This window comes from Megascapheus bottae, chromosome 6, assembly GCF_031878675.1.
Source record: "Megascapheus bottae isolate mThoBot1 chromosome 6, mThoBot2.hap1, whole genome shotgun sequence".
Classification (NCBI taxonomy): domain Eukaryota; kingdom Metazoa; phylum Chordata; class Mammalia; order Rodentia; family Geomyidae; genus Megascapheus; species Megascapheus bottae.
In genome coordinates this window covers 69,515,203-69,527,769 of record NC_143514.1, presented here as the reverse complement: position 1 = coordinate 69,527,769, position 12,567 = coordinate 69,515,203, and the positions used below count along the sequence as shown (strand labels likewise).

General features: G+C 44.5%; 1 protein-coding gene across 1 annotated transcript in view; it reads left to right on the top strand.

The window, feature by feature from the left end:
• The window catches only part of Maco1 (macoilin 1), a 63,776-nt gene extending 51,445 nt beyond the window's left edge, over window positions 1-12,331 (top strand). The window contains exons 7-11 of the mRNA XM_090335535.1: window positions 1,892-2,050; window positions 3,499-3,681; window positions 6,526-6,646; window positions 8,125-8,299; window positions 11,843-12,331. Coding sequence (XP_090191661.1) covers window positions 1,892-2,050; window positions 3,499-3,681; window positions 6,526-6,646; window positions 8,125-8,299; window positions 11,843-12,045 — 841 coding nt within the window. The 3' untranslated portion in view covers window positions 12,046-12,331. The remainder of the gene's footprint in view (window positions 1-1,891; window positions 2,051-3,498; window positions 3,682-6,525; window positions 6,647-8,124; window positions 8,300-11,842) is intronic.
• The last annotated feature ends 236 nt before the right edge of the window (window positions 12,332-12,567 follow it).

The following is a 12,567-nucleotide window of genomic DNA, read 5'->3' as shown; positions in this document are numbered from 1 at the left end:
GTGTGGCAGTGGTCTAAATGCCAGGGCAGTTCTGAGACTACACTGACCTGGAATAACCCTGACAATAGGGAGAGTGTGGCGTGATGTGGATTTGTGACCCTTCCCTGGGGACTGAGCCGCCTCAGGAGACCCAGCAGTACTTCTGGAACACAAGGTTTTTTAGGCCGTGCTCCCAGGTACTGGACAAGGGACCTGCAACAGCGCCTACGAGATTACCTTCAGTTTTTAGTGCTTGGGAGGGTTTGAGATTTTTGTGAAGTTGCCTAATGGTAAAATAAAGCTGGGTTTGTTCCTTTCTTCTTTCCTCCTCTTTCTTTTCTTTCTCTTCCTTTTCTTTTTCGCCAATCCAGTCCTGGGGTTTGAATTCAGGTTCTGAGCACTTTCTTCAACTTCTCAAAGCTAGCTCTCTACCACTTGAGCCACAGCACCACTTCTAGCTTTTTTTGTGTATATGGTACTGAGGAATTGAACCCAGGGCTTTGTGCATGTTAAGTAAACCCTGTAGTACTAGGCCATGCTCCCAGCCCCCTTTCTTCCTTTCTCTGTTTCTTTTATTTTTCATTTTGTTGGACTAAGGTTTGAACTCAGGGCCTCATGTTTGCTAGACAGGGTGCTCTACCACTAGAGCTCCATCCCCTATCATTCTTTTTTTTTTTTTTCTATGTATGTGGTACTGAGGAATCGAACCCGGGTCTTCATGCATGCTAGGCAAGCACTCTACCACTAGATCAAACTCCTGGCCCTCTTTTTTTTTTTTTTTTAATTATTTTTCAGGTGTGGTTTCACATGTTTTGTCAGAGCTGGACTGGATTGTGATACCCCTGTTTACATCTTCTGCCTACTTGGGATGGCAAGATGGGTTACCACCCCGACTTACTGGTTACAGTGGAGGTCTTCCTAACGCCTTGCTTTAGCTAGCCTCAAACTGACATCCTCCCAGACTCTGCTTTTCATGTAGCTGGAACTGTAGATGTGTGTCATCATGTGCAAACCGATGTTTTGTTTTAAGTGAGGTCAGACAACATGAAGATATCTGTAGGGACTTACAGAAATTGCCATTGCCCTTCAGAAATCTTGATACCTTTGATATGCTATTAGTGACATGGAAGAATTTCACCAGGGCTGTCTGTAGTTCAGTGATAGAGCTTATGTAAGGCCCTGGTTCAAACTCCAACACCAAAAAAACAAAAACATGAATAATTTTTTAAAAAATATGTGAGGGTAAACTGATGTTTACTTTCCTATGTCTGTATTCTGGTAGAATACAGACTTCTGGGCTTCTGGGCTGGGAGTTTGGCCTAGTGGTTAAAGTGCTTGCCTAGCATGCATGGAGACCCGGGCTCGATTCCTCAGTACCACATATAGAAAAAAGCGGGAAGTGGTGCTGAGGCTCAAGTGGTAGAGCTCTAGCCTTGAGAAAGTCCAAAGACAGTGCTCAAGCTCTGAGCTCAAGCCCAGGACTGACAAAAAAAAAAAAAAAAGAAAATAGAATAAGCACAGAATAAGATAGACTCAGTTGGGGAGTCATGAGATAGTTTTAACAGACTTCCTTGCTGACAGATAAGAAAAATCACCAGTGAGGAGGGGACCATAGCCTTCAACCACTCTGCTTCCTGCTGCTCGTTTTTTAGTATCTCAGATAAATCCCATCTTTACCTGCTGGTATCATAAGCATTTGAGGGAAATCAAGCCTTAACCCATCCTGGGAAGAGAATGAAGGCTTGGTAGACCTCACAGTAAAACCAAGTCCACTATAGATAGGAGTCTGGTGGGGCCCTCTGCCCTCCGCCTACACAGCAGTTCCTTGTCAACTCCCCCCACTCCGCTCCGCCCCATCCCACCCCACCCCCGTGCTCTCCCTTAGATGAAAATGCTATCTTTATCCTCCTAGGCTGGAACAAGACATTAAGAAGTTAAAGGCTGACCTGCAGGCCAGCAGACAAGTGGAACAAGAGCTCCGCAGTCAGATCAGCTCCCTCTCCAGCACTGAGCGAGGGATCCGCTCGGAAATGGGCCAGCTCCGACAGGAGAACGAGCTGCTGCAGAACAAGTATGTGAGCCTTGCTGGCCCTGGACCTTGTGTTGTCTCTTATTTCCAGGGCTTAAAGCACAGGATTTGTGGAGACACAGACTTAGCAGAGTTTTTAAACAAAATATTTAAGATATTCACTTTAGCATCAGATGTGTTTTATAAAATATGTAAAATATAGCTGGGTGCAATGGCTCACGCCTGTAATCCTAGCTACTCAGGGAGCTGAGATCTGAGGATCTTGGTTCAAAGTCAAGCCCGGGCACTAAAAGTCTATGAGACTCTTATCTCCAGCTAACCACCAGAAAACTGGAAATGGTGCTGTGGCTCAAGGGATAGGGTGGTAGCCTTGAGTTGAAGAGCTCAGGGACAGCACCCAGGCCCAGAGTTTAAGCCCCACAACTGACCAAAAAAAAAAAGTAAAAACTTCAGCACACCATGTTAACTGATATTACTATTTTTTTCTTTTCTTTTAATAACTTGTTTAGCTTTGTGAGATAAATTTTGAGCACTTGTGATAATGTAAGTAAAAAAGATAAGAAGTAATTATACAACTTAAAAGTCGTGTTTCTTTGAGTGAAAATTTCCAGGGGATCAGACTACGTTTACTTTGGTTCTCAGAACTAGAAAATCACATTGAACTTCTGTGTCAATTTGATTTGAAGAGGCCAGCAAAAAGTCAGCGCTTCAGGAGAATTCTTTTAAGCTTTCCATTAATTCATTCTGGAATTATTTATTGACTCGGTGTGGAATTGTTTGTTTTGTTTTTTCCCTAAGCAATGCAGTTACTATTATAGGTTCTGGGCTTTCCTTTTAAAAAGAGAGTCTCATATTGTTAAGAAATGTGACCCAAAGCTAGAGCATGACAGGTTTAAAAAAAAAAAAAAAAAAGCAAAAACAAAAAACAAAACTGCAGTGCTGTTGACCAACATTTGTTAGTGATCGTTCTAGCATTGGCCCCTAGGGAACGGAACATTCTCATACTAAGTCCACCTCACATTGATAGGTGAAGCCATGGGTTTTTCTAAGCGATGGATTTGGAAAGCCTGCAGCAGAAAGGCCTCTTTCTCCCACTAGTAGGATAGTCCCATAGCTGGTCTTTGATGCTACCTAAGTCCTTTCTAGGTGCTTTGCAGCACTACAGTTAGATCTGTAATTACTCCCCTCCACTAGAAACCTCCCCACGCCTGGGTGCTGAACTACCTGCAATGGATCCCTTACCATGAGAGAGGAGAACGGAGGGCTGAGGCTAATTCATTTAAGACACATTTCTTATTGGTATTCAGGAATTGTTAAATAGTGCACGTGTTTTCTCTGGGCACAGTAGGAGTTGATATTTATGATTTACTGTTTAAACTTCCTATTTACTTGACCTGAAATAACAGGAGGGGAAAAAAGGACATGTTTCTTAAGGGTTTATAGTGGGTTTTTCAAATAGTGAAACATTAGTGACAACTGTTTCCCTATAGATTACATAATGCTGTGCAAATGAAGCAAAAAGACAAGCAGAATATCAGCCAGTTGGAAAAAAAGCTAAAAGCTGAACAGGAAGCCCGAAGTTTTGTAGAAAAGCAGTTAATGGAGGAGAAAAAAAGGAAGAAGTTAGAAGAGGCCACGGCTGCCCGGGCTGTTGCATTTGCGGCTGCATCTAGGTATGTCCATGTCACCTGAGTGTTTCAAACAAGGCTGCTTTTCCAGACAGATGTGTGAACCTGATGCCTGGGTAGGATTGGACAGACAGTAAACCTGCATGGGTGGATTTTATCTGTGTGATTTGTGTGGAATTAAGAGATCAAACCCATCGATTCCTCAGCACCACATACATAGGAAAGAGCTGGAAGTGGTGCTGTGGCTCAAGTGGCAGACCACTGGCCTTGAGAAAAAAGCCCAAGAACAATGCTCAGGTCCTGAGCTCAAGCCTCCGGACTGGCAAAAAATTTTTTTTAAATAAAATAAAATATAAAAAAAGAATTAAGTGGGCTGGGAGTTTGGCCTAGTGGTTAAAGTGCTTGCCTAGCATGCATGAAGACCCGGGTTCGATTCCTCGGTACCACATATATAGAAAAAAGCTGGAAGTGGTGCTGAGGCTCAAGTGGTAGAGCTCTAGCCTTGAGAAAGTCCAAGGACATTGCTCAGGCCCTGAGCTCAAGCCCAGGACTGGCAAAAAAAAAAAAAAAGAATTAAGCAACCCACCTAATATTTCTGAACCTCAGTTTAACTCACCTGTATAATGGGTATAATGGGGCTAATAATTTGTTTTGCCAAGCTACCCTGATGACTCAAAATAATGTGTTGATCATTCATTAGTACAATGACTTTGATAATAAGTGCTTCATACTTTAATAAATATAATTCATTGGTAGATTTAAAAAAAGAGAGAGAGGGATCAAACCCAGGGCCTTGTGCATGCTAAACAAGTGTTCAGTCACTGAGCTGCATGCCCAGCACAAATGGGTTGGCTTTTAATAGTATTTTTGTTGTTTTATGCCAGTCCTGAGACTTGAACTCAGGGCCTAGGTTTTATCCCTGAGCTTTTTTTTTTTTTTTTGCTCAAGTCTAGTGTTCTACCACTTGAGCCACAGCTTCACTTCCAGATTTTGGGTGATTAGTTGAAGATAACAGTTTCAAAGACTGTCTTTGAACTGTGACCCTCAGCCACCAACACCTGGCTAGAGATTTTTTTTGTAAAATTGATTGACCCCTGCTGGAGACAGTACGTGTTCGTCTCTACCTTAATCTGCTCTGTATGCATGAAGTCAAGTCACCATGTCTGTAGAAATGGTATTAGACAGCTAGAAGACCTTGATTTTTATCCTACTTCAGTAACCTACAGGCTAAGAGCTTGAACTAATGATATATGTATCAGTTTTCTTATCTGGAAAATGGGGTAACATACTCTATGTTGTTAGCTAGATTGAGTAAAGTACCTAGCCTAGGATCTGGCCCATATAGACATTCAATTAATGGGAATCATTTTATACCATTGCTGAATGATCATAAATAGAATAAGCATATTAAGTTAAAAACTGACAAAACCTGGAGCATAAAAAAAAAAATCAGCTTTTTGTAGCCAGGAGTTTGATCTAGTGGTAGAGTACTTGCCTAGCATGCACGAAGACCTAGGTTTGATTCCTCGGTACCACATACATAGAAAAAGCTGGAAGTGGTGCTGTGGCTCAAGCAGTAGGGCTCTAGCTTTGAGAAAGTCCAAGGACAGTTACTGTACTGAGACTAAGATCTGAAGATCACAGTTCAAAACCAGTCCAGGCAGGAAAATCTGTGAGACTCTATATCTAATTAACCACCAGAAAACCAGAACTAGAGCTGAGGTTCAAGTGTTAAAGCACTAGCCTTGAGCAAAAAAGCTAAGGACCAGCGCTCAGGCCCAGAGTTAGGTGGTGATAGTACAGGCAGCACTTTTTTTTTTTTTTTGGTGGGTCATGGAGCTTGAACTCAGCCTGGGCGCTGTCCCTAAGCTCTTCAGCTTAAGGCTACCATCCCACCCTTGAGCCAAGCCCCACTTCCCATTTTCTAGAGGTCTTTTTGTGCCTGGGCTGGCTTTCGAACCTTGATCCTCAGATCTCAGCCTCCTGAGTAGCTAGGATTACAGGTATGAGCCACGGTCTAGGCAGCCCTTTATATCTTAGGTTCCACATACATGGATTAAATCATCTACGATAGCAAATGTGTGAATTGTTGGCATTGAACATGTGAAACTATTTGCTGTTATTGTTACCTACCCAGTATGCTGAAGCAGCTATTCACATGTCATTAACACTGTGCTGGGTATTTGAGGTAGAGATGACCTTGTATTGGAGGATGTCCATAGGTCATGTGCCAAAACTATGCTATTTTTTAATATTATTGTTTTATGTGTTTGTCTTTTTTGATGTTTGTTTTTGTTTTTGGTCACTTCTGGAGCTTGTACTCAGGGCCTGCTGTCCCTTAATTTCTTTGTGCTCAAGGCTAGTGCTGTACCACTTGAATCACAGCACTACTTCTGACTTTTTCTGAAGCATTTATTGGAGAGAGGAATCTTACAGACTTGCCTGCCTGGGCTGTCTTCAAACCGCAGTCCTCAGATTTTCAGCCTCCTGAGTAGCGAGGATTATAGGTGTGAGCCACTGGCACACTGTTAAACTGTGCTATTTTATATAAAGAACTTGAGCCAGGCACTGTGGCTCATACCTACAGTCTTAGCTGATACCTGAGGATCGCAATTCAAAGCGAGTTCAGGCAGAAAAGTTCCCATGAGACTCTCCAATAACCACTCAAAAACTGTAAGTAGAGCTGTGGTTCAAATTGGTAAAGCATGAGCTTTGAGATAAGAGCTAAGAGACAGCACTGAGGCCCTGAGTTCAGACTCCATGGCTGACCAAAACAAATTGTGTAGATTTTGACATCCACTAGGATCTTGGACTGGTTCCCGAGGATGTGGAGGGAGAAATGTAAATCTATAGTTTTCAAAATCCTTTATTTTCTTCTCTTTTCTGCAGGGGAGAATGCACTGAAACCTTACGAAACCGGATCCGAGAACTAGAAGCAGAAGGCAAGAAGCTCACAATGGACATGAAGGTGAAAGAAGACCAGATTAGAGACCTAGAACTGAAAGTTCAGGTAATGGGAAACAAAAGACTTTCTTCCTGTTGAATCTCTGTCTTCGCCTAGATTGTGCTCTGTGCTGCACTTTTCTTTTCTTTTCTTTTCTTTTTTTTTTTTTTTTTTTTGCCAGTCCTGGAGCTTGAACTAGGGCCTGAGCACTGTCCTTCGGTTTTTCCAAGGTTAGTGCTCTACCACTTGAGCCACAGCACCATTTCTGGCTTTTTTTTTCTATGTATGTGGTACTGAGGAATCAAACCCAGGTCTTCATGCATGCTAGGCAAGGACTCTACCACTAGGCCAAACTCCCGGCCCTGTGCTGCACTTTTCTACAAACCAAATCTCAATGGAGAAAACAGTCTCATGGACTGTTCTGCCAAGACTAGCTCCAAAACTCAGTTGTCAGATCGCAGCCTCCTGAGTAACTAGGATTATAGGTTTGAGCCACCAGCGTCCAGCTCAACTGTCGGTTGTTGTTGTTAGTCATGGGGCTTGAACTCTGAGTCTGGTACTGTCCCTGAGCTCTTCAACTCAAGGCTATTGCCCTGCCCTACCCCTTGAGCCACAGCGCACATCTTCTTTAGTGCCCTGGCTGGCTTTGAAACAAGATCCTCAGATCTCAGCCTCCTAATTAGTTTGAATTACAGGCGTGAGCCGCCACCACACCCGGCTCAACCGTCTTTTTAACTGGGCTTTTCTACAGTTTACATGATCAAAATAATGAATATTTGTGTGTCTGTTTTTTGATTGTTGGGTTTTTTTGTTGTTGTTTGTTTTTTGCTGGTCATGGGGCTTGAATTCTGGGCCACTTGAACCACAGCGCCACTTCTGGCTTTTTCTGTGATGAATTGAAGATAAGAGACTCAGGAACTTCCTTGCCCAGGCTAGCTTCAAACTGTGATCCTCAGCTCTCAGCCTCTTAAGTAGCTAGGATTAGAGATGTGAGCCACCAGTGCCAAGCCTTATGTGAGTTTTAATGCAGGGTAAGAGAAGAGTTTTGGCACATTTGGCTGTAGCATTACAGCCACATTTACAAGTTCTCGGTGGTCTTGAATTAGGCTTACAAGAAAATGATGGATTTGGAGTCATTATCATGTGCCATGTGCCCCACACACTGCTGAACTCATTATCCCTGAATGGTTTCCTGTGTGCGTATCACCCTGGAGATAGAGTTGACCCTTGCTCCTCAGAATGATTTGTAAAGTGTTGAAGTACCGAGATTCTGTTCTAGTGGCCAGGTCAAGAGTAGTGGTTAGGAAAGGGGTAAGTGATGCTGTGGTTTAAAGTGGTAGAGTACTAGCCATGAGCCAGAGATCTCAGGGACAGTGCTCAGGACTTTAAGCCCCATGACGAGCTCCCCCACACCCTCCCGCCCACTCCACCCCCCCCCCAAAAAAAAAAGACAGTAGTGGTTAATAGTGATTTGTGATTTCAGGTTAATTCATAGACATCACTGCAAAAACTACCTTGTAGCATTTCTGTTTTGATCTTGACAGGAGCTTCGGAAGTATAAGGAAAATGAGAAGGACACTGAGGTGCTAATGTCAGCCCTCTCCGCCATGCAAGACAAAACACAGCACCTGGAGAACAGCCTAAGTGCAGAGACGAGAATCAAGCTGGACCTGTTCTCCGCTCTGGGCGACGCAAAACGGCAGCTGGAGATTGCACAGGGTAGGAGAATGGTGGGCCCAGTGGGTTGGCAGGACTGAGGTGGCCCAGAGCAGTGGAGAATGAGTCTTCCCTTAAAGCACTGAACCACGAGCATTTGAGGGTTAGCTTCAAGTGCTTTGGTAAGTGGCCACCATTGAATTATAGGAATCTTCACATTAATTCATTTTGAGATGAAAGCGTATCATATGCTGGGCTTATAGAGAATTCTGTGTCGTATATTCAAGGAGTTCCTGGTGTAACTGATGAAATACTGATGCAAAGAGCTATGGAAAAGTGCTGTCCTCGCAGCATCTATGGGCCTGTGGGAACAGGAAGGGCAAGAGCTAAACCAGCCTGAGGAGCTGGAGAAGACCGTGTCCCAGGGAGCCAGTGTCTGAGCTGTAGCCTGGGTGATAAGAAGCGGGAGCAGTGCAGATGCAGCTTGGGGTTAAGAGGTCAGGGAGAATTGAGCACCTCAACAAAAGACAACCTGGCCATGCTGGGAAGTGATGTGGAGCTCAGTTCCTTTCTAGCTGCTGGCTGGGCTGTGGGAGGAGAGTGTGGCGAGCAGGCCATTCACTTAGGAGATAATAGTTAAGACCTACTGTGTGCCAGGCACTCTGAGAGTTGAGGAATACAATCCTGGCAAGGATGGGCAGAGAACAGTGGAGAGTCTGTCATATGATAAGCACCAGGAGAAAAAGAAATCAGTGGTGAGGAGGTTATGTGTGAGAGGCGTACGCAGGCTACACAGTGCAGCCACAGAGGACAAGTGTAAGTGAGCCAGTGAGCTGGAGGAAACCACTTCCTGGAAAGGGAGCAGCAGGTGCAGGGGGTGGTAACAGCATTGCAGCCTGCGTGGCACAGAAGAAAAGAATGGCAGCAGCCTGGCTCTGCATGACTTGAGGGACTGTGGAAGGCTTCCAGACAGGGACAACAGGACCCGATGAACAACACAGTGTGGGTTTTGTTCAAGAAGCTGATTAGCCACCTACTAAGTAATTAGAGTTACTGAGCTGTGCACTAAAAAAAAAACTTTCTAGCAGTTGACTGGTGGATGGAGCAGGTATTTCCAGCAGGTACCTACAGAGCGGTCTACTCTTCAAAGCCCCATCCTTGCACACTCAGGACTGAAAAGTCCAATGGGGGTTACCAGGACACAGACTCTCAAATTACTGTGGTCTCAGGTCAACTAGATTATATCAATACCTACTAGAAATTAAAACATTTATTTGTTGATCCGTTTTAAAATGAGTATATGCTGACATAAGTAACATTTTAATGTAAAAATAACTACATTTTCCAGGGGAAAAAAATAGAAAAATGACAATTGTACATTTAGTAATTTTTTAAAAACTATTCAGAGCCTGGAGTTTGCTTGATTTGCTTGCTCAACCGGCACATTGTCACTTGAGTCATTCCTACAGCTCAGCTTTTTACTGGTTATTTGGAGATGGAGTCTGAAAGCTTTTCTAAGATGACCTAAAACCAAACTCCCAAATACCTAATAGCATGAGCTCCTGTTACCAGGCTTCATTTAACAAGTATGTTTAATGTCTGGCTTAATAGGAGATATTTTGATTCTCTCTGCTTCTAATTTTATTTTGTTGAGACTTCACACCATGCAGTTTATAGAAACTTCCACCTGTGCTTATAATAGAACTAGAGCAAGTGTACAGAGAGCAGGTGAAGTCATAGTGTCACTGTGAAGTTAGTTTTGGTCCTGGGGACCCTGACTGCACTAGAGTGAGCCAAGCAGAAAAGCCAGAGGAGCTGCCAAGGAGGGGTCTTGAGGAGCCTTTCAGGGCTGAGTTCTGAGAGGAGAGAATGACCAGGAGAGGTAGAAGGAAGAAAAGAATGTTCTGGAGATGTTCACAGGACGTGTGGGAGTTGAAGGCTAGAGGAATCAGAGTGAGGCCCTGTGAAGAAGGGAACACACCTTAGATTTCCCAGAGGAAGAGAAGAAAAGGGGACATGTCCTAGCCTTTATTTTGGAAGTTTTCCAATAGCAGCATGAGAGTGAGACTGAGTGGAGGCAGAGGTCAGTGAAGAAACTACCTGTCCTCTGAGAGGACAGGGCCTAGGGATGGTCCAGACAGGTGAGTGAGAGGGAAGGGAGCTGTCTCCTGAGGCATCAGGGTGAAGCAAGGAAGAGGAACCTGGCAGCTCTAAGGAGTGGGGAAGAAGGGGTTCGGTTTATGACATTTGGTTTGCAGATATTTCTCCAGTGCCCAGGTGAGAGATGTTGGTAAAGGTCAGTGGGAACTTTCAGCCAGAGAGGCCAGAACCTCTCTGGGAGGTGGTGCTGCAGGAGTGGCTGAGCAGGGGAGGGGTGAGCAGCAGGCTTATGCCCAGATGTGTAGTCCCCTGAGAGGCATTTGGAAGCTCCTGGGAATCCTGCCTAGCACAGTGCCCACTCTACCCTGAGTCCTTAGGAGCCAAGGGCAGCTTGGCATCCCCGGGCAGGTTGTGCTCCACTGCCAGTCCAGGGCTCTGAAGAGCGAGAGAGGCTCATGGCTGATGCTCTACTGCTTGATCCACATCTGCAGTCCTAAGACTCTTGGGATCCTTGCAGGTTACAAAGGAAAGAAGTCAAACTTAAGTCTGAAAGAAAGAGAAAATGCCACCCGGCGTGGTATTCACCTGAAGCTTCTTTGGTTCAAGGAAAGAAAAGAGTTTGATATTAATTGGAGTTGAGGGGACCTAAGGGAAGTAAGGCGACTGTCCCTTCTCTCCTTCCCCACAGCCTCCCTCCACTGGCCTGCTCAGAATATACTAATAAAACCCAAACTCAGTTAATTCAAAGCAAAGCCTGATTGTTTTCCACTTTTTTTTTTTTTTTGGTAGGTCCTGGGACTTGAACTCTGGGCCTAGGTGTTGTCCCTGAGCTCTTCAGCTCAAGAGTACAGCCTACCCCTTGAATCTCACTCCCACTTCTGATTTTCTAGTGGTTAATTGGAGATAAGAGTCTCATGGTCTTTAGTATCCGGGCTGGCTTTGAGCCTCCATCCTCAGATCTCAGACTCCTGAGTAGCTAGGATTACAGGTGTGAGCCACTGCACCCGGCTTGTCCCTGAGTTTTGATGTTCAAGACTGGCACTCTACTCCTTGAGCCAGAGCTCCATTTCCATCTTTTTGGTGGTAATAAGATCCCCATGGACTTGTCCAAGCCTGAGCTAGTTTTAAACCATGGTCCTTAGATCTCAGCTTCTTGAGTAGCTAAGATTGCAGGTGTGAGCCCCCCCCCCCCCGCCCCCAGCCTGGAAACTGGCTTCTTTAGTTAAAACAGCACGGAATCGCTTGTTGCCTCTTGGTAAACTGGCTGGCAGCCTGTTCATATACTGCTATGAACTAAAACTGGCTTTTACATTTTTCCATGTTTGGACCAAAAAAAGTATGCCACGAAGAACATATGGCCCACAGTGTCCCAAACACCCACTGTTAGGCTCTTTATGGGAACAGATTGCTTTGCCCATTCCTGGAAACCATGAGCTTGGCGTTACTCATGCCCAAGGCCCCTCAGGTGGGCCCCTCCTCACTAATGGTGGGTCTTCAATCTTGCAGGACAAATCCTCCAGAAAGACCAAGAAATCAAGGACCTAAAACAGAAAATAGCCGAAGTCATGGCCGTCATGCCCAGCATATCGTACAGCGCCGCCACCAGCCCCTTGAGCCCTGTCTCTCCCCACTACTCTTCCAAGTTCGTGGAGACCAGCCCCTCTGGACTTGATCCCAATGCCTCTGTCTACCAGCCCCTGAAGAAGTGAAGGCCAGCTGTGTGTGCCCAACCATTTGGTGACCAGAAGGCCTCGAAAAGCAGCGTCTCTGGCAGTCAAGATTTGAAAGGAAAAAAAAAGTTTATATTGTATTTTGTGGGACTGTATATGTTGTCGTTTCTAAAAGGGGGGAAGATCACATCCAAATCTGAGCAGACCTGCCCATCAGTTGTCTTGTAAATTTCTAGAAGACCTCACAGAACTTTGCAGTTTTGGGGGGTTTTTGTTTTTGTTTTTGTTTTTTGGCCAACACATTAAAACCATTCTTGGATTTCAAGTTGCCAATTCTGCCTTTTATGTTCTTACATGGTTTCCTCTTGAAGAAAAAAAAAAAAAGTTTTTGGTTTTGAACCCTTTCTTTTGTTTTTAAGTAAGCGATCAAAACTGCGTATTGAGTCCCCCTGAATTCTAATGAACACTTCATTTTTAGAGTAAAAGGAGTTAATACGTTAACACAGCTTTGATTTCATAGCCCAAAAATGGCCCCTCCATGGACCAAGCCAAGTCAAAGAG